General features: G+C 39.0%; 1 protein-coding gene across 8 annotated transcripts in view; it reads left to right on the top strand.

The window, feature by feature from the left end:
• The window catches only part of SLC4A10 (solute carrier family 4 member 10), a 162,013-nt gene that overhangs the window by 73,006 nt on the left and 70,283 nt on the right, over positions 1 to 18,724 (top strand). For all 8 annotated transcript variants that reach the window (XM_086750372.1, XM_086750369.1, XM_086750376.1 and 5 more), the window contains exons 3-4: positions 4,052 to 4,198; positions 14,368 to 14,506. In XM_086750372.1, the coding sequence (XP_086606498.1) occupies positions 4,052 to 4,198; positions 14,368 to 14,506 (286 nt within the window). The remainder of the gene's footprint in view (positions 1 to 4,051; positions 4,199 to 14,367; positions 14,507 to 18,724) is intronic.

The following is an 18,724-nucleotide window of genomic DNA, read 5'->3' on the forward strand; positions in this document are numbered from 1 at the left end:
AAAAAAGTAATCTTTACCGAATTTTGCTTTTTTGGGAAGGAATTCTTGGAATTTTACCATTGATGCCGGTGATGTTCAGGAGCTGTCTGCAACCAGTATTTCTGTTATGCTGCGACAGAAATATTCTAATAACTGCTTTTGTGCATGACATTTAAATGACGAAGTCTAGCTGATTCTTGGGACTTGCTTATGGCAATGGGAATAAAACCAAATCCTCTGTAGATCCTCTTGAAATGTTGAATTTTTGGAAAAATGTCGTTTTGCAAAAATAATAGTTTTTGAATTGTGGCTTACGGGTTCATTTGATTTTTCTGTTAGAAGTTTGATATTAAACAGGGTTCTTGCTTATTCTCAGCTTCAAATTGTTCCTACAGTCAAATAATGTAAGTCTTTAGCAGAAAAAGGTCTGTTGAAGAACTTCACTGGAACGGGTGTGGATTGGAAGAGGTGTTCCAACGTAACTGGAACAGAGTAAGGCAGCAAGTAATTGTCTGTCAGAGAAAGCATCATGTTTCTGCTCACTCACAGAGCTCACTGGAAACTCTTCTTTAGTAATGTCTCAGTCAACTTGTACAGGAAAAAAAAATGCCTTACATTCTGACACTCATTTATCATCTTTACTGTCAAAAGGTTACTTGAAGTAAGGTCATTTTACTCACTGGATCTCTTTTCTCCCCTCGCCCCCACCATCATTCACTGTCATTTTGCCAGCAATTTAGAATGCATTAATTTTTTTTTTTTTTGTTCCCATCTGGTCTTTTTTAGTAAACCAGAACTTCTTAACGTTTTATTCAGATTTTTAAATTTTGCTTTTTGCTCTATTATTTTTTTATTGAAAACTATTCCTTTTCCCCGTCAGTTTCTTTTTTTCCCCCCTTCTTGTTTGCCTGAACCTCCTTACAAGGACCTAGATTCCTCTCTATGTTTATTGAAATTATGCCTTGGTAAAACTCTGTCGGCCTCAGTAGGTTTACACAGAAGGAATAAAATCCTTTTCTAGTTATCCGTTTCAGTTTCCAGGTTCCTGTTTTCTTTTCAGTGTGAGCTGATTCTGTCTGTATAGGGAGAATTGTTGTGATATTCAGACACATGAACATTGTGGAATTTTAGGGCCTGTTTCCCAGTTTGTTGACTAAAGAGCAGTCTGGACTCAAGTCCTGGATTCAGCCCTGAAAATTAATTGAAGTGTGAACCTGAATCTGCATTTCCTGATGCAGGTCTGACCTGAGCATTGAAGTGGCACAAAACTAGGATAAGCATGCCCACTTCTGTCACAAAACAGCAGAATGTGTTAAATCACTAAATTAAAAAAGAAATCTATTTGCACCTCTGGAAATGATTACAGTCTTAAGAAGTGTAACCCCATTCCTTTCAAAATGTTGTTTTGTTTTTTTTTTTCCCTACCCAAGGAAAGGCACAAGAAAGTGTTTAGTACTACGTTACTGCTGTCCTTCAGTATCTTTTTAATGAATTCTTTTTATGGAATACATTTTTCCTTGTTTCATGCACGACTGATTGCAATATATTTGAAATACACCAAAGCAGCAGTTCTCTTTAAATAATTTCTTGGGTTTGTCGTAGTTCAGCCCAGATTTGGACCAGACTACACAGTCTCTCTCACTCCTCCCACCCTCTGAGAGAATAGGGAGAGATAATATAATGAAAAAGGCTTGAGGTTTGAGATGAGGACAGGGAGAAATCCTTAAAGTTACCGTTATGGGCAAAACAAACTCAACTTGGGGAAAACTATTCATTTATTACTAAAAACACAGCAGGATAATGAGACACAGAACAAGATAACCTCCCCCCGCCGCTCCTTCTTCCCGGACTTAACATTATCTCTACCACCTTCCCCCCTCCCGAGTGGCACAAGGGGGAAGAGGGAATGGGGGTTGCAGTCAGTTAATCACGCATTGTTTTATGCCGCTGCTTCATCGTCGGAGGAAGAACTCCTCACATTCCTCCCCTGCTCCTTCGTGGGGTCCCTCCCAGGGGCCACAGTCCTTCGTGAAACTGCTCGGGCGTGGGTCATCTCTTCCACGGGGTGCAGTCCCTCCAGAACAGCTGTCCCAGCAGGCCCTCCATGGGCCACAGCCTCCTTCAGGCCTCCACCTGCTCTGGCGTGGGGTCCTCCATGGGCTGCAGGTGGATCTCTGCTCCTCCGTGGACCTCCATGGGCTGCAGGGGGACAACCTGCTCCACCATGGTCATCACCACAGGCTGCAGGGGAATTCTGGCCAGGAGCCGCATTACTCCTCCCCCTCCTTCTTCACTGCCCTTGGCGTCTGCAGCCGTTCCTCTCAGAAGAAAAATTCTTCACAACAGACTGGCAGACGCCTCTCAGGATCTCTTCAACATCTCGTCTCCTCTGCATTTCTTGCAGCTGAGTCAGGCCCAGTCGGCCGCCCAGTGGGAGGCCAGAGGTTGAGGCCTGCAAGGCCCACAAGGCTCGCGCCTCCCCCTCTCTGCACCTGCTCAGCTCCTTCACATCTTCACTTCTCTTTTTTTTGTGTTTTCCCCCTTCTTAAATACGTTATCGCAGAGGCGTTATCATGGAACGTTCTGCTACCAATTGGCTCAGCCTTGGCCAGCAGTGTGTCCGCCCTAGGCCCAGCCAAGTCCGTTGAACAAAGGGGAGCAACTTCTAGCAGTTTCCTACAGAAGCTACCACCTTAGGCACCCCCTCACTCCACAAAACCAGAACAGGGTTAAATGTAATAAGTAAGAAGAAAAATATATCTTAAAAAAAAAATTTAAAAATTCAACTCATGGCCTTTGCTTCAGAAAAATCTCCTGACTCTACAAGAATAGTCTCCCCAAAATTGATGCTTCTGCTTCCTAGTCTCCTCTGTGCGAATCAAAGTGGAGGAAGTAGCTAGTGTGGTGTCCAGAACCTTTTTTCCAGCTTTTTGCCCTGCCTCTGCAGAGCATTCCTGTCAGCCTTGAATTTTCTTTTTTTGATGTACTGCGACAAATGCTGCCTTGCTGTGTTTTCTGCTCCTGCTGGAGTCTCCATGGGATTAGAGATCACGTGCTACCTTAGCTTAATGTTCTTGACCTTTTTCAGATGATTGGCACTGCTGAATGATTACAGCAAAGCAACAATTATCCACTAGCTGTGTTACGCTCATTTCAAGGAGAAAATAAATGTTAGAGATGAGCAATCTGGACTGTGTCTTTCTGCTGAGTAAATGTAGGAGACTGCTGGTAGTGAGTCACGATTCCTTTCCCATTTGTTCTCTTCTCTGGTACTTTCTGCACATTTCCCCTCTGCTCTCCTTCTTCTAAATGCTTTACTGTGCTCTGATCCTGTTAGCCCACATAGCTAAGAGAGCTAAATCTTTTGGCCTTGATCAGCAACATAAAAATCCTCAGGCTCAGAGGTTAGAAGATGTTGGCAGGCATGGCAATGTATACCTTCTTATATATTTAAAAAAATAAAATAGAAGAAACGAAAGCACCGTAAGCCACCAGCAATGTGTTTATGATGAAAGAAGATAAAGTTGTGTAGGGATTTTGCAGTCTAGCTTCCATAGTGTTTTCTTTTTTTTTTTTATTTTTTCCTTTTCCCTTCAGTGAATTTCCCACAAGAATTCTGTCAAGGTTTGGCTCGTAAATAGCAATAAATTTTGTAAAGTTCCTGTACACACAAAGCAAACAGCAACTTTACCAAATGTTCAATGCAAAGAGATCCATGTGTCTCTTCATGTTACTGTTTTGGAAGACATTTTACAGAACACCTGTCTTGCTTTAATGAAAGTTCACACATAGAGACGCAAATTTGAAGGAAAAAAAAGAAAAAAAAAACTGGCACTGCATGATAAAGACTTCAATAGTGGGATTTTATCCTGTATGAAGGGGTTGTATATCTGTGACACTACATGTTCGTTATTGTAATTAATTATATTATGACTATTAACACTAGAATAATCAATATTATACAGTTACAAAATTATGATAATTATTATACCATTAATGCTGTTATGGTTATTCATGTTGTTATTATGTTGCCAGAGCCTCTTTTTAAAAGGTAACTTTTTTTTACCTATAGGCCATCGAACATTGTTCATTGGTGTTCACGTGCCACTGGGTGGAAGAAAAAGTCACCGACGCCATAGGCACCGTGGACATAAACACAGAAAGAGAGACAGAGAGCGAGATTCAGGATTAGAAGATGGGAGAGAGTCTCCTCCTTTTGGTAAGATAATTTTTTTTTTTTGCATAGATCTTTTAATAATAAACAGCAGCATGATTATGCATGCTCTGTCCTGTTGTGGCTTGGACATAATTACTAGTGTGATTTTAGAATCATAGAATCATAGAATGGTTAGGGTTGGAAGGAACCTTCAAAGGTCATCTAGTCCAACCCCCCTGCAAGGAGCAGGGACATCCACAACTAGATCAGGTTGCTCAAAGCCTCATCCAACCTGGCCTTGAACGTTTCCAGGGATGGGGCATCCACCACCTCTCTGGACAACCTGTTCCAGTGTTCTACAACCCTCAGTGTAAAAAATTTTTTCCTAATATCTAATCTAAATCTACTTCCCTCTATTTTAAAACCATTACCCCTAGTCCTGTCACAACAGGCCCTACTGAACAGTCTGTCCCCATCTTTCTTGAGGTACTGGAAGACCGCTATAAGGTCTCCCCAGAGCCTCCTCTTCTCCAGGCTGAACAGCCCCAACTCTCTCAGCCTGTCCTCATAGCAGAGGTGCTCCAGCCCTCTTATCATCTTCATGGCCCTCCTCTGGACCCTCTCCAACTGGTCCACAGCCTTCTTATGTTGGGGGCTCCAGAACTGGACGCAGTACTCCAGGTGGGGTCTCACAAGAGCAGAGTAGTCGACCTGCTGGCCACACTCCTCTTGATGCAGCCCAGGATGCGGTTGGCCTTCTGGGCTGCAAGGGCACATTGCCAGCTCACATTGAGCTTCTCATCCACCATCACTCCCAAGTTCTTCTCCTCAGGGCTGGTCTTGATCCATTCTCTGCCCAGCCTGTATTTGTGCTTGGGATTGCCACGACTAACGTGCAGGACCTTGCACTTGGCCTGGCTGAACTTCATGAGGTTGGCACGGGCCCATCTCTCCAGCCTGTCAAGGTCCCTCTGGTTGGCATCCCTCCCTTCCAGCGTGTCGATGGCACCACACAGCTTGGTGTCATCAGCAAACTTGCTGAGGGTGCACTCTTTCCCACTGTCCATGTTGCTGACAAAGATGTTGAACAGGGCCAGGCTCAACATGGACCTCTGAGGAATGCCACTCATCACCGGTCTCCACTTCGACATTGAGCCATTAACCACCACTCTCTGAGTGCGGCCATCCAGCCAACTCCTTATCCACCGAGTGGATCATCAAACCCATGTCTCTTCAGTTTAGAGGGAAGGATGTCGTGCGGGACAGTGTCAAATGCCTTGCACAGGTCCAGGTAGATGATGTCAGTTGCTCGTCTCTTGTCCACTGATGCTGTCACCCCATCATAGAAGGCCACCAAATTGGTCAGGCACTATCTGCCCTTGGTGAAGCTATGTTGGCTGTCACCAACCACCTCCTTGCTCTCCATGTGCCTTACCATGGCCTGTAGTTGCCCGGGTCTTCCTTGTTACCCTTTTTAAAAATGGGGGTTATGTTCCCTCTCTTCCAATCATTGGGGACATCACCAGACCACCACAACTTCTCAAATATGATGGCCAGAGGCTTGGCAACTTAATTTTGGAGAACCCACTAGAGCCTTTCCAGTCTCTGCTGGAGAGCCGAGATTTGTTCCTCTGCTGAAGGGCAGCAGCAAGTGTGGCAGTAAATACATGAGAAATCTCAGTAATTTCTGCTGCTGTAGGAGGCTGTCCGTGAGTGATCTCATAAAGTAAAGGTAGACTGCCACCACCACTGAGTGGGGCAAGTGGTTTATGGCACCAGCTGCCCTCAGTGAAGATTCTGGAGTGTTTGCCCCTAAAATGTAACATAGAGGAGTTGCAGTTCTTTACAATTACTTTTACAATAATGTTGATATTATGAAGCTGCAATATTTTATCAGATACGAACTGTGATTCAGATTGTATTTGCCGTTTTCTTTATGTGACACTGTAATGTGTCATTGTGAGATGAGCCTGCTAACTGAGGACTTGGGAGCAAACAGAAAAAAATACCTTTCAGTAAAGTAGCATGATACAAATGAAAATTCTCAAAATTTTAAGTTAAAAAAACATTACAAAGAATGGAAAAAGGTAGTAATGAATAAATTAGTCAAGCTTTGTCTCAAAGCACATGAGAATATTATATGCTGTTCAGAAATAAAAAGGAGATGTATTGAAATGTCCAAGGCTGGTAAGTGTTGAAAATATAACGGAAACGCGTATAGAAAACAGTTTGTCAGTGTGCAAGAGAAGAATATTTTTAAATCATGAGAGATATGTGCCAATGTAATTTCAGGTTACAAATGATTAATTACAAGACTTTCTTTTAATCTGAAGTTTGTGTTATTTATGTAGAAAGTTGGAGCAAGTAGATTCTAAGTGCTGATGGTCAAGTGTATAGTAAAGAGCTTGAAATACTCAAATCTTTTGTAATGAATTACACAGAATGAAACAAAGTCAAGGCTTTTCCATACTTAATAGATGTGAGTTATGTTTTGAAGACTGAACAGTGAAGAAAAAATTGGCTCTGTTGGTTCTATCTAGAATGTATGTCAAATGTAGTGAAACCCAATACTATTCTGAATCTGGTGTCTTGGAAAACAATGAAGTTCATAAATTATTAAAGTAGTTTTCAAAAAGAATATGCATATATACATATAATGTCAGATTAAAAAGAAACAATTGAAAGTTACATTAGCCAAGAAGTGAGCTATCTTAAACTGAGAAGCAGTGTCTTCTGTTAAGTCATCTGGTTTTATATAAGTGCCAGTATGTGACACATTTTGGCTGAGCTTAGCTCTATTCTTTTAACTCCTGGAGACCTAGGCTTGTGTCCTTTCTCATGACAAAAGTAAAAAACCAGAAATTATCTGGCTGAATCTGTCCTTAATAGTCTTTGACAGTTGTGCATACAGTAAAATGCACTGTTCAACACAATTCTGTGTTAAATGAAAATGACCCTATGTTCAAGAGAGCTTAAAGAGTGGACGAGCAGTAATATGAAAAAGATGGTTTCAAAGTGCATTTGTAAGTTGGTGTTTACAGCACTTGCCTATAGGCATACCTACTTGAAATATGTGCAGGACTGCACTTCTGTAAGTCATATTTTCACTTGTTAAGGTATTGTAACTGCCAATTAAAGGGTGTGTATGTCATGTCACATAAGTTATTACTTTTATAAAGCCCAAGACAGTCAAGACGTAGGCCAGAAACATGCAAGTCTTCTCTGGATGCTTCAGAATGCTGAAGATACTCTTCAAAATGCTTGAGTAATAACGATTCAAGCTAAAAACAGAACTACCGAACATTCAGCAAAATCTGGAAATATCAAATTATTCCACCCTGAAGTAATAACTAAGTAGTAAAATTTGAGGATTTTTGCCCCTGGCTGTCTGACTTCTGGAAGTTTGGCCAGAGAACCACATTTTGACTGAACTTTGACATCTGTCAATCCAGGCAGAAATGTGACATCCCATAGACAACAGTGCAACAGATTTACCTTATGAAGGCGAATCTGAAAATTATACAGTGATGGAGGGGTTAAGCACAGTCAGAGCAAAAATTATACAGGGATTAATTGCAGTCTATATCCATATCCTCACTTTTACTATGGATTTTCCTTACAGGAGTTTCAGATAGGTTGTGCTGCCTGGGGAGAAGCATTGCCTTTAGAGACAATTATCAGCATAGTTTTTCTATGCTTTATTTACACAGAGGGAGCAGCAGATACTTCCTGCTCTAAATCTGAATCCACTAAACCTCAGTTACACTTCTTAGCTCTCATTCTCCACGACCACAAGGTTATAACAGTACTCAGAGGCTGAAGGAAGTTGCAAGGAAGACAAATGCACTTCCTACTCTTTATGCATAACTCAGTATGAGGGGTTCTGCTACCTAAGAGAGCAAATCCAAAATAGTCCCTTAATTTATGAATCATTCTGATTTAATTGAACACAGAGAAATGCTTAGCTCCCTCTCTCCATAGATACCTTTAAACACATTTCTGCTGAATAGTAGGAGGCTGTATTCTGGGGAACTAGAGGGAGGAGGGAAAAGAAAAAACAATTTCAGTGAGCAAGTGCAAGAAGAAGATAAAATAAGCACTGTGAGACCAGCTGATAGAAAACAGTGCTTTGCAGTAAGTCAGAAAAATACATTAGGATTTTAATGATACAGCAGAATAAATTAGTAGTGTTTTGAAGCAGTGAGGTATGAAAGGAGGTATAATAAAAGCCAAAGATATAACAACTGAATAATAGAGATGCTGGCACAAGGAAAGGCCTGAAATATTCAGGCATGAAGTGCTCCAGACTGCTCAGTTAACCAAGCATGGGATGAAGCATTATTTTTTGTCATAATTTATAACTGTATAATTTATAACTTAATCTATGCAGATCTTGCTCTGCTATCACTGCATTCGAGGAGCTGTGTGGTGCACATAGTGCTGTGGGGCTGGGCAGGCCCCAGGCAGAGTAGACAGGTGCCACCTGGTTCCTATCCAGTGAAAAACAATTTCTTAAACAGTTTTCTTTGTAGCAACATGGCTAGAAAACACCTGTGTTCAATGTAAGGGCCGTGGTTGGAAGCTTCCTAGTAATCCCTTTGAATCCTGTCCGGGAAAGCTGTACCAGCTACTTTCTGAGGGAAGGTTTCTGCAGAGAAAAGATTTTTTTAGGACATTTTAACGACAGCTCATAAGCTTTTTAAACATCTCCTACTGCCGCTTTTCAAAAATAACCTGAATGTTCTTGTGTGCAGATTCAGAGCTCGTAGACAAATAATATGTAGAATATGTAGTCAGTGGAATAAAAAGTAGTCCTGTCATTTAGGGGCACAGATCAGTTACTCAAGTTTTGTTTTTCTTTTCCCCACACCTGATTCTCACTGTCTGTTGCCTCTTGATGTGATGAGATTGTACAAGATGTTTCCATTTTGCCATAATGATATGCCTTTGCATTGTATAATCTGCAGATTACATGGCTTGCTCATGGAGAGGCTTTTTTTGGGTAGTAAAAATTTAAGTTAAGTGATTTCAAGATCTTGATTTCCACCATCTTGTCTCATAATTTGTTTGGTCGAAAAGGAGAAATCCAGTGAAATTACCCACTCTAGCTAAAAATGCAGTAATGCTATTTGCCTTATTGAGCGGGTTGTTGTTCCCAGCTGAAATGCTGCTGTTGTAGTTAAGGCCCCAGTTTGACACCTGCTTTAAGCTCCCCTCTTCCACAGCCTTCCTTGTGGGGCAAGTGGAGTGGCTGTTCTGTGAATTAAATTAGGGAATTGATGCAACTGAAAATGAGTTTGGCAAAAAAGCTGTTTCTAGCCTGGAGCAGCTCCTTGGTGCTGTTTGCTGTGAGGGTGGTGGGTGCCGGGTGCCAGCTGCAGTGGGGTGCAGGGCCACAAGGGCCGGGCCTGCTCCATCAGCGCTGCGGGTCATGGTGGCCCTGAAAGTCCGGTGCAGGTTTCCCTTTGGTTGGTAGCGTTGCACTTGCTTGGTATGTATGTGGATTTTAGTGTCATTTTTCAGTGGGTTTTCATGTCTGTTTTTTGCCTGTAACCAGTGAAACAGCTCTCTTGTGCTTGCACTTAAGAGGTAAAGGTGTTTATGTTTCTGTTTTAAAATGGGGTGAAATAGGGCAAGTTTAGCTCTTGGCAGGGTTTCTTTAAGAACAGGTTTTGTGAGGGTGAAGTGAACACAGCTGTGAGGACTGAGGTTTGATTTCAGCCTTCTGCTGGGTCTTCTAGAACTAGAAACTCTTGGGGCTTGTGCAAGGTTTGTCTTCTTCTTTTAAGAAATCTGGCTTTAATAATCTTGAGTTTTAAGGAGGCTTAAATTTGTAATTCATGGTATTGGATGTGGCAAGGGAAGCTGAGCAGCCCTGGAGCTGAGCTGAGCAGAGGACTGTGCGCACCGTTCAGGAAAGGCTCTGTGAAGGTAATGCAAGGGGAAAAAGTGAATTGCAAAGGGAGACCCCTCTTGGTTACTAGAGGGGCTTTCAAAAAGTGTAATGGAAGGACTCAGCTGACTATATGTGCTAGCTAACCTCAAACCTCAAAGGGGTATTAATGGGGAATTTTAATTATTCGTAAAGACTACAGCGTTGAGAGAATTTTCCTACCCTTAGCTGTAGGCTTTGTCTGTTGAAGTATGAACTTGGAAATTTGACTCTGGGCAGCTGTGGAACAGATTGCAGCAAATCTGGATTAAAATAATGTATCATAAGTGCAGTTTTAAGGGTCTAGCAAACGAGAATTGAAGGTTGGGAATTGTCCATGTTATCAGATCCAAAAGATAAGATTATTTGTCATAGCCCTGAGGTAATGGAAACAATTCATGTGAAGAAAGGGCAGAGAGTGCTTCCTGAAAACAAGATTATACATACAGGGTTAATATGCAGGTGGAGCAAGGCAATACTTTCTCCCAACCTAACACGTGGTTTCTGAGGTTTGTGAAGAGATTTTCATAAATGAACTGTATGGCTTTTACTATTTTGTGTACTTTAGTAATGTAAATTTTGTTTCAATTTTTACCATGCTTTCTAATGAAAAAAGGTAATTTATGATCCCTAACGTCACTGATTGCTGAGCTGAAGGGCAAAGTCCAGTCTGCACAGGAAGGCAGTGGGGGCAGAGCCCCCATCTGCCACTTCCTTGCTGAGCACAAGCAGGAGTATGATGAATATTTGTCTGTCTATGAAATGATCCTTTCTTTTCTGTGATCCTTTGAATTTCTCACATCATTTCCCCTTTGTTTGAAAGCAGTGGTTATGGATGGCAACTGTGTTACACCAGTTCACTCCCTGTCTGCAGCTTGTCCTGTGCAGTGAGCAATCAAAAAACCCACCAACATTGTATATTTAATGTTGCTTTAATGTGAATGTACAAGAGCAGGAGGTATGGATTAAATATTATCTATGATGTTTACTATCTCATGTGAACTTTTGTAATGTAAATTTTATTTTAATGTTTAGCATGTTTTCTAAGTAGAAAAAGTAATTTTTGACCCCTTCCTTTGCTGATCCAAATAAGAAGTATTAGCCTACTAATACTGACCTTAAAAGCAGGTTCTCAACAGGCTTTGAAAATACAGAAACTTGTTCTGACAATTGATCTAATAGAGTGTTACCAGAAATACCTTTTGCATCCTTTCTAGGGTTTATCAAAAGCAGAGGACAAAATTTGGAATGCATTTTGTATGAACTTAAGGCTGTGTTTCTGCTTGTGGTATGGCTTGGGCAGATTTACTTGGGAGAATCATCAGCTGCTTATTGTGGATTTAAAAATTCACGTTGCTTCTAGTATCTCTGTGCTGTCATATAAAGCAACTGCAGTTACAGAAATACTAATGTAACAAATCAGTATAACTTATTTTTTTAGTTTAATTTAGATTCCTTTCATTACTTTTTAGAAATAGTAATAATAATACGAAGGATTTTTTTTTAAATGCTGGCTGTACTACTTTCAGTAAGGATAGACACAGATAATATGCAAGTTAGTTTCTCTTTTTCTAGACTTCTAAAAAACCTTTGAGTATCCTAGTTTACAAATATTGTGCTTCTGCACTGAGGATTAAATTATAACGGTTTGACAGTCAGCAACTGAAGTATTCTTTCATACTGTTTTTGAATCACGTATTACTCATTTTCCATATAACACATTAATAACATATTTGGTATTTATTACTCCTATGAATAAGAGCCAATTCCATCTGGCATTGCTCACATGAGTAATCCCGTTAGCTCAATTTTAGAAGTAGAACCAACAGATCTGATTTTTAAAAGAAAATTATTATGTTCTTGTCTTTTAATTTTCTTAGAGTTTTTCCTTGAAATAAAATTATTATACTATAAAGCAAACAATGACTTCCTCCCCACACCCTCTTGAGTTTCCAGCTTGGTGCCTGAAAACCAAGCTGTGGCTTGCAGGTTTTAGACAGCAAGACAAATAACAGCAGTGAAGAAAGTCAGCAAGAATCTAGCAGCTACTTTTACTGGTGTGTTAGCAAGGTAGAAGATAGTTTAGTGCATATTTTGTCATTTATATGGATTCTTTGCTGTTGTTAGTCAAGTAGCTGTATGTTACACAGAAGATCCAGTAAGAGCAAATCACAGCACTAAGGTGTTTCCTTGTTACTGCTCGCCTGACTTCAAGAGATTTCTGATCCTCTAGTTTCCTTCTCATGCTGAAAGCGTGCATTTGCATGAGTATCGTAACTGTCATAAAATAGCAGCTCTGCTGTACAACGCTACTCATTTATTACTTAACAGTAGCTGTTGCTTTAAATCAGTTCTAGTGCTGATTTTATCAAGAGTACAGGATGTTCCTGGCAATGCTTATTCTCAGATTCTCACTGTAGTCCAGCTCTCTACCAAAGTAGCTTGTTTTCCATGTTCTGTCACCAGTCATATGCACTTGTCCTTTGCAAGTTCATATCTTGCTGAATTTTGTCTTTCTGGGAAATAATTTTAAAAAGTTGCACACTTCTTGACCAGAATGTGCTTTCTAGTCTCAGATTAAATCTTGATATTTGTGTTTACTTTATCCTTCTCTAGAACATACCAACATATAGATATGAGGAACATAAAGAATTTCAAAGAAATAGGTACAGAGAGGCTGGAAGGGGGTCTAGAATAGCATCTGAAATGGTCTTAAGGAAAAAAAAAGGACTGAACAGTGAGAGAGAAGAGTAATAAAAGAAAGGATAAAGTGGAGGAGGTTGTTCCTGTTGATGTTCTTTAATGATTGACCAAAAGTAATTTCTGTGCCCTTAGCTGTCCCCCTGCAATTCAATTTCCTAGAGCTTAATAGTACCTGAGCCCGTCTCTCTCCCTCCTCTCATGTGTTTCTTCCTGCTTGACTGTACTATGTCTTTATACTCTGTTTAAGCAAATAGACCTCAAGTGCAAACTGTCATGTATTGTTTGTGTCTCATTGTTATAGCAAGTTTACTACTACTAGCAAAAAAGGTATCTTTACTGCTGAATTTAATCTCCTGCATCAGTGGCCCATTTAATTATTTTTGATCAGTGCTATATTTGCTCTTTAACTAGCATTCAATGAGTGCTATCATCTCAGTTTTTCCAAAATTCAGAGAGCTTGAGGATCCTATGTAGTGGTGTTCTTCATTGCTAGATGGAAAATACTGTAGCTTGTCTTACAAGTAGGGTTGTAGAACAGAGCTTCATTTAGACAATGTTCAAGGAATCACTGAGCTGCTGTGCTGGATAATCAGTTTTTCAGTTGACTGGCAGCCTGGTCCCTATCGGCTCTCACAAAGGACTTGTGATTGTTCTCGGAAATCTAAAATGCATTAGCAGAGAAATAGCTATATATTTTTAGAGAGACTGAGTTTCATACTGAGTTTGTTCATTTTGAGATTTGCATTTAAATAAGCAAATAGGATATATATATATATTTTTTTTAACGACACTAATAAATTTGAGCTATGAGCATTGAATATGCACATACGGCAAGGTGCTTTGTGAGTTCTGGAAGTTTTCTGAGTGATACAAAAAAAGAATAGTATGTCTCCAAAATATATTTAGTGGTCTGCACTGAACAGTTATGAAGAAAAATAACTGGTAATAGGAATGTAAAGGAAAGACAGAAATAGGAAGATTAAAATGAGGAAGTTAGGACAGATAAAACAACTTGTTCCGCTGGAACAGCCTAGCTGTGTAGAAACAGTTTACAAAGGGGCAGGGGATGGTAGGTGTAAATAGTGATGTATTCTTTTTGAAGTTCCCAGTTGTATATTGACATTAGAAAGGTTTCTTTTGGTTTGTTTCTTCAGCTAGGTAAAACAAAGAATGCATATTTAGTGTACCAGCTTTGTGAGCTGAGCTAGATCTGTAGATTTAGACTTAAGGTGTGGCAAAGTAGTTCCTGTAATACTGGAGTAGAAGACTTTTATCCACTAACTCTATGCTGCTGTCTGTGCTGCCTTTTTTCCTGTGAGATACCGTTCCAATATTCAACAGTCACTACTTCTGTACATCACATTCTGTCTTTAGATAAGTTTGTTTAATTAGCAGACTAGACAACTACAGTAAATAGAGGTCTCAATCAGAAGGTGTTTGTGTATAAACGTTCTTACAGCATAAGTATAATCATGTTTTCTGTGTGGCAGTGATATGGATGAAAGAGTCTGGATAATCTCATGAAATTTTAGGTATTTTCTTGCTCAGAGCGAAAAAAAAATTGGCATTCTGGACTGATATTTTTATTTTTCTCCAGATACCCCATCACAAAGGGTGCAGTTCATTCTTGGAACAGAAGATGATGATGAGGAACACATTCCTCATGATCTCTTTACTGAGCTTGATGAAATTTGTTGGCGTGAAGGAGAGGATGCAGAGTGGAGAGAGACAGCAAGGTGAGTGTTTTCATGGGTTTAAAAAAATTGTCTTTAGCTATTGGTTCCCTGTGTATTGAAGAATTATTTCAAAGCTGTGGCAAGCTCAGGAACAGATTTTGGATATATAGCTTAAATAAAACCATAATTTTAATGCTTAGACTGCTAGTATTACAACAGCATTTGTCATTTCCCAGAGCCAAATGTTTTCATCTGGATTTACGAAATATAGGTCAGAATGAATATCGGGGGGGGGGGAAATCTAAGTAAACATATCACAGGTATGAATTCAAATGTGAAGAAAAACAGTAAATTTTTAGCTTATAATTTTAAGCATCTTTCAAACTTCATATTCAGTTTGAATCCTAAAGAAACTGATAAAATTACTATTATAAAAAGATAATAGCAAGGAATGAGGTTACTTTGGAGCAGTAAAATGTTTACATATTCTAACTATCAGTGAATTGTGACTGATTATTTGGTGCTGGATTATTTTGTTTCTGCAAAATCAGTGTTAAAAGACTGTTTAGATTATTTTTTTTCAGCAGAAATTCAATATTGGAACAGGATTTTTTTTTTTTTTATGTTTGTTTTCTTGAACAGCTAAATGGGAGATGACTTGCTTAGTTTTATGAAGCCTTTATATTTCCCAACAATCCTTGCTTCATTTCTCTTAGAACCTTAATTCTCTCTTTCTCTGACAATGTTTGTTGACAGTGTTCCTCAGTGGTGCCCAGAAGTCTGTGGATCACATCTTTGGTGTCAGTAGGATGAAAATTGTGGAATTTGTGAAAGGATTTTGTGGGGAGCTATGTGAGTGGGCTGTTTGGCATGAATATGGCTGCTAGCTTTCCCTTTAATTTTACTGCAAGTCCCTGCTTTCCCAGAGGGCCACAGAATTTTCTATGACATTCCCTTCCCTTCTGTGTCCATAGGAGGCATAGACAGATGCTAAATATAGCTCTTCACATGTAGAAAATTCTTATATGGGGATTAGCTGCAAAATGAATATAGTAGTGTTCCTAAATAATAAAAATCACTGTGGCTTATGTTATTTTTAAGCAGGGAAATAGCAGCTTCTTTAGTTCAAGTTAAAAAAAAATCCCTTTGGAAATCATTGAAGGGTTGTGTTTCTGAAAAATTATAACAATATTTATCAACATAATACTTAATCAAGAGAGAATTTGAAAGGAAAGTGAAATAGAGAATAGTGAATAGAGAAATTTGTATTTAGATTTCTCTGTTTGTATGTACAGCCTTGCCAGTAGTCATTTGGGAACTAAAGAATAAAAATTGTTTAAAAAAACCAAGATAAGATTGTTGAAAAAGGACAGGAAAACACAGCCAAGCAAACTCTATTTTTGGAGCTGCAAACTCTATTTTTGGAGCTCAGAAAATATAAGAGTGAAGTATAATAGCTTTAGAAATAAGATGAAAACAAAGAAGGAGTGGGGCTGTCATGCAGAAAGAGCTGGTCAAGGTAAGTAGTCTTTTTCAGTTTGGATTGAAAAATTTCAGGCATCATTTGACATGAGGTGGCTGGCTCTTAAAAAAGGAGGAGATGTTGGTGAAATGACCAAATTCAAAATGAAGGCAAGAGTCAAAGTGCTTTACCTGTACAATAAGAGGATGCAATAATTTCCATCCTAGAAAGCTGAAAGAACATGCATTTCATGGGTACGGTAAATCTCATGTTTTCTGTAAATCTATCATGTGGGTTGTTGTGCAATAGCAACCACAGCAACACTCTTCAAGAGAGGATAAAAATGCTTAGAATGAACAGAGGCCTGATAGTCATCTTTGAGCTATGCAAGGCTTAGAACAGTATTTGAAGGAAAGAATAATTGTAGACTTGAAGCTAAGTGGAAAATTGGATAAAAGGCAATACAATGGTGTATCATGTCAGGCTAACTTAATAATGCTATTTAACCAGATAATTGATTTTTGTTTTTCTGACAAATAGTGGATCTATTTTTTTTTTCCTTTTTTTAGTAAAGCATTTGATATGATACAGCAGTGGGAATTTATTACTTCAGTTAGTTCCTTACCCGCTAAGTTTAAGAGGTGCGGCAGGTCATGCTGAAAGATTAAAGTATTATCATGGAAGGGAGTGACAACTAACTTCTGAAGAATTAGTCTTAGTATACAGCTTTATTACTGAATGACAAAAAGTAGGATTATAGTAATAAAACTTGCTGATGATAAGAAATTAGGTGGTATTGTTACTTAAGAAATAGGTAAGGATATCGTACTCAAAGTCACCTTGTTGTTTGTGTACGGTAATAGAAATGGGATGGTATTTAATATGCAAGACCATATACTTACAAACTAATACAATGGATCATTTTCAGTACTAGTGGATGATTCAGGACTTCAGAAGTGGCACTTCTGGTGCTGCTGAAATTATTTGTAAATCTTACTGTCTGCCTTTGGACATAGTTACGGTAGATGAATTTAAATGCAAGCGATACAGAGGAAGACTTGGTCATTAATGGTGTTTAGTGAGAGTGATGGCAGTAAGTGGTTCTGTATTCATTTCACCCGGCTCTGTATGGACTGAAGGGTTGGGTTGACTCTGATGCAGTAAATCTGTATCTTTCTGTATCTCTGTATTTTCAGTTTGATTGAAAGTTCATGCACAGTTCAGGCTTAAATTTTTTTTTAAAATATCTTGAGCGAACTGTGTAAAACTATTTGAGACATTTGGTTCTTGGTTGATCAAAAGAGTGAAAGAGTAACGTATCAAAAGGAGCCATGGATAAAACTTGACAGAAGCTCAGTGGTCTTTAGGTAAATCTCCTCTATTCCTATTTCATTCGTTTGGAAGAGTAAGTCCTTTTCTACAGTATTTTTTTTTTTTTTTATATCTTTCTTCTCAGCAGTTAGGGGACTCCAAGGTTTGCTGTTCTCCAGTTTCCATAACATTTCTCATGAGCAAAAGCATTCCTGCAGGTTAATTAGTAGGAGTAAGAAAGTGCACTGCTGTTACAGCCTGTTCCATTCCAGCATCTGACTGAAGCTGCCCCATCCAAGGAATTTGAGAGCAGAATGGAATAATTTAGTTATGCTGATATAGTGATAAAATTAATTATTTTTTCTCCATTCATTGATTTCAAGCTAGAAGAAACACATACCTTTTAAAATCAGTAGTTAGCCTTATAATAATTTTTGTATATGGGTCAGCTGTACAATTGTGTAGAGAATGCATGATGTATGCTTTCTGTTCTGAAAAAAATATTTCCATTAAGTTTGTGGAGAAAGACACTGAGGTATAACACTTGGTCTTATTTTATGCACACAGTAGTATAGTTACAAATTGCAGCTATTAGGAAAGCAATTCATGTTCGAATCTATCCTAATAGCCTCTTGTGGTCATGGGTGGAAAGTCGTACCTGATTTGTAGCAAGTTTTACCCAAACTGTTGAGACTCATTTATCTGCTAATATAAAATGAAAATTTTGGGAGAATATCACCACATTTCTGGAAGAGAAAGGAATATGTAGTAAGGAGGAAAATAGAAAGGTGCTTTGGAACCAACAGGAAAGTGTTTAGGCTTGAGTTTAATGCAACAGCACAGTTATAAAAATACCTCTGTCCATAGTTTAGAAAGCAAATTGTTAATAGGGACTAGAAAATGGATATACTAGGGAAAAAGTATAAATATGAAGTGAAAATGTGTCTCCATTGGATCAAAACTCTTTTAAAGAAACTAGATCACACAAAACTTAGGTTTGTCACTTCTGCTTGCTTTCTGACATGCTTGTTTATACTTTGGTTCCTTTTCTAATCAGCATAGGCAGGGAAAAGCTCGTGTGGAAATGTATACAGATTGTAAGATTACATTAATAACTGGCTCTTAAGCAGGTTGTGAGTGAGCAGATACTCCAGCTCTCTGCCGCAGACATAACAGCCTATAAAATATGGATCATCTTCAACTCACTTCATGTTGTACACCAAAATCTTGTAACTGAGTCTACAGTGAAGTGTGTGCACTCTTTTATTGACTCCTGAAAAACCAATGGAGGTTACTTCAGAAGATGTAACATATGTATGTGTGTCTGTACACACACGCACTTATCTAAGTAATATTTTTCCTATAGTAGCATACCTTGCTGAAACTCTTGTTGGCATGTTTTTTTCCAGCAAGTATGCTATCAGAGGAACTAAACTGTGTGCTTGATATACCTGTGGTAGTCTTTACCAGTAAAAGAAAAGCATGTGAATGAAGCTGCTCTTCTG

The sequence above is a fragment of the Chlamydotis macqueenii genome, chromosome 6 (assembly GCF_036417535.1).
Source record: "Chlamydotis macqueenii isolate bChlMac1 chromosome 6, bChlMac1.mat, whole genome shotgun sequence".
Taxonomy (NCBI): Eukaryota; Metazoa; Chordata; class Aves; order Otidiformes; family Otididae; genus Chlamydotis; species Chlamydotis macqueenii.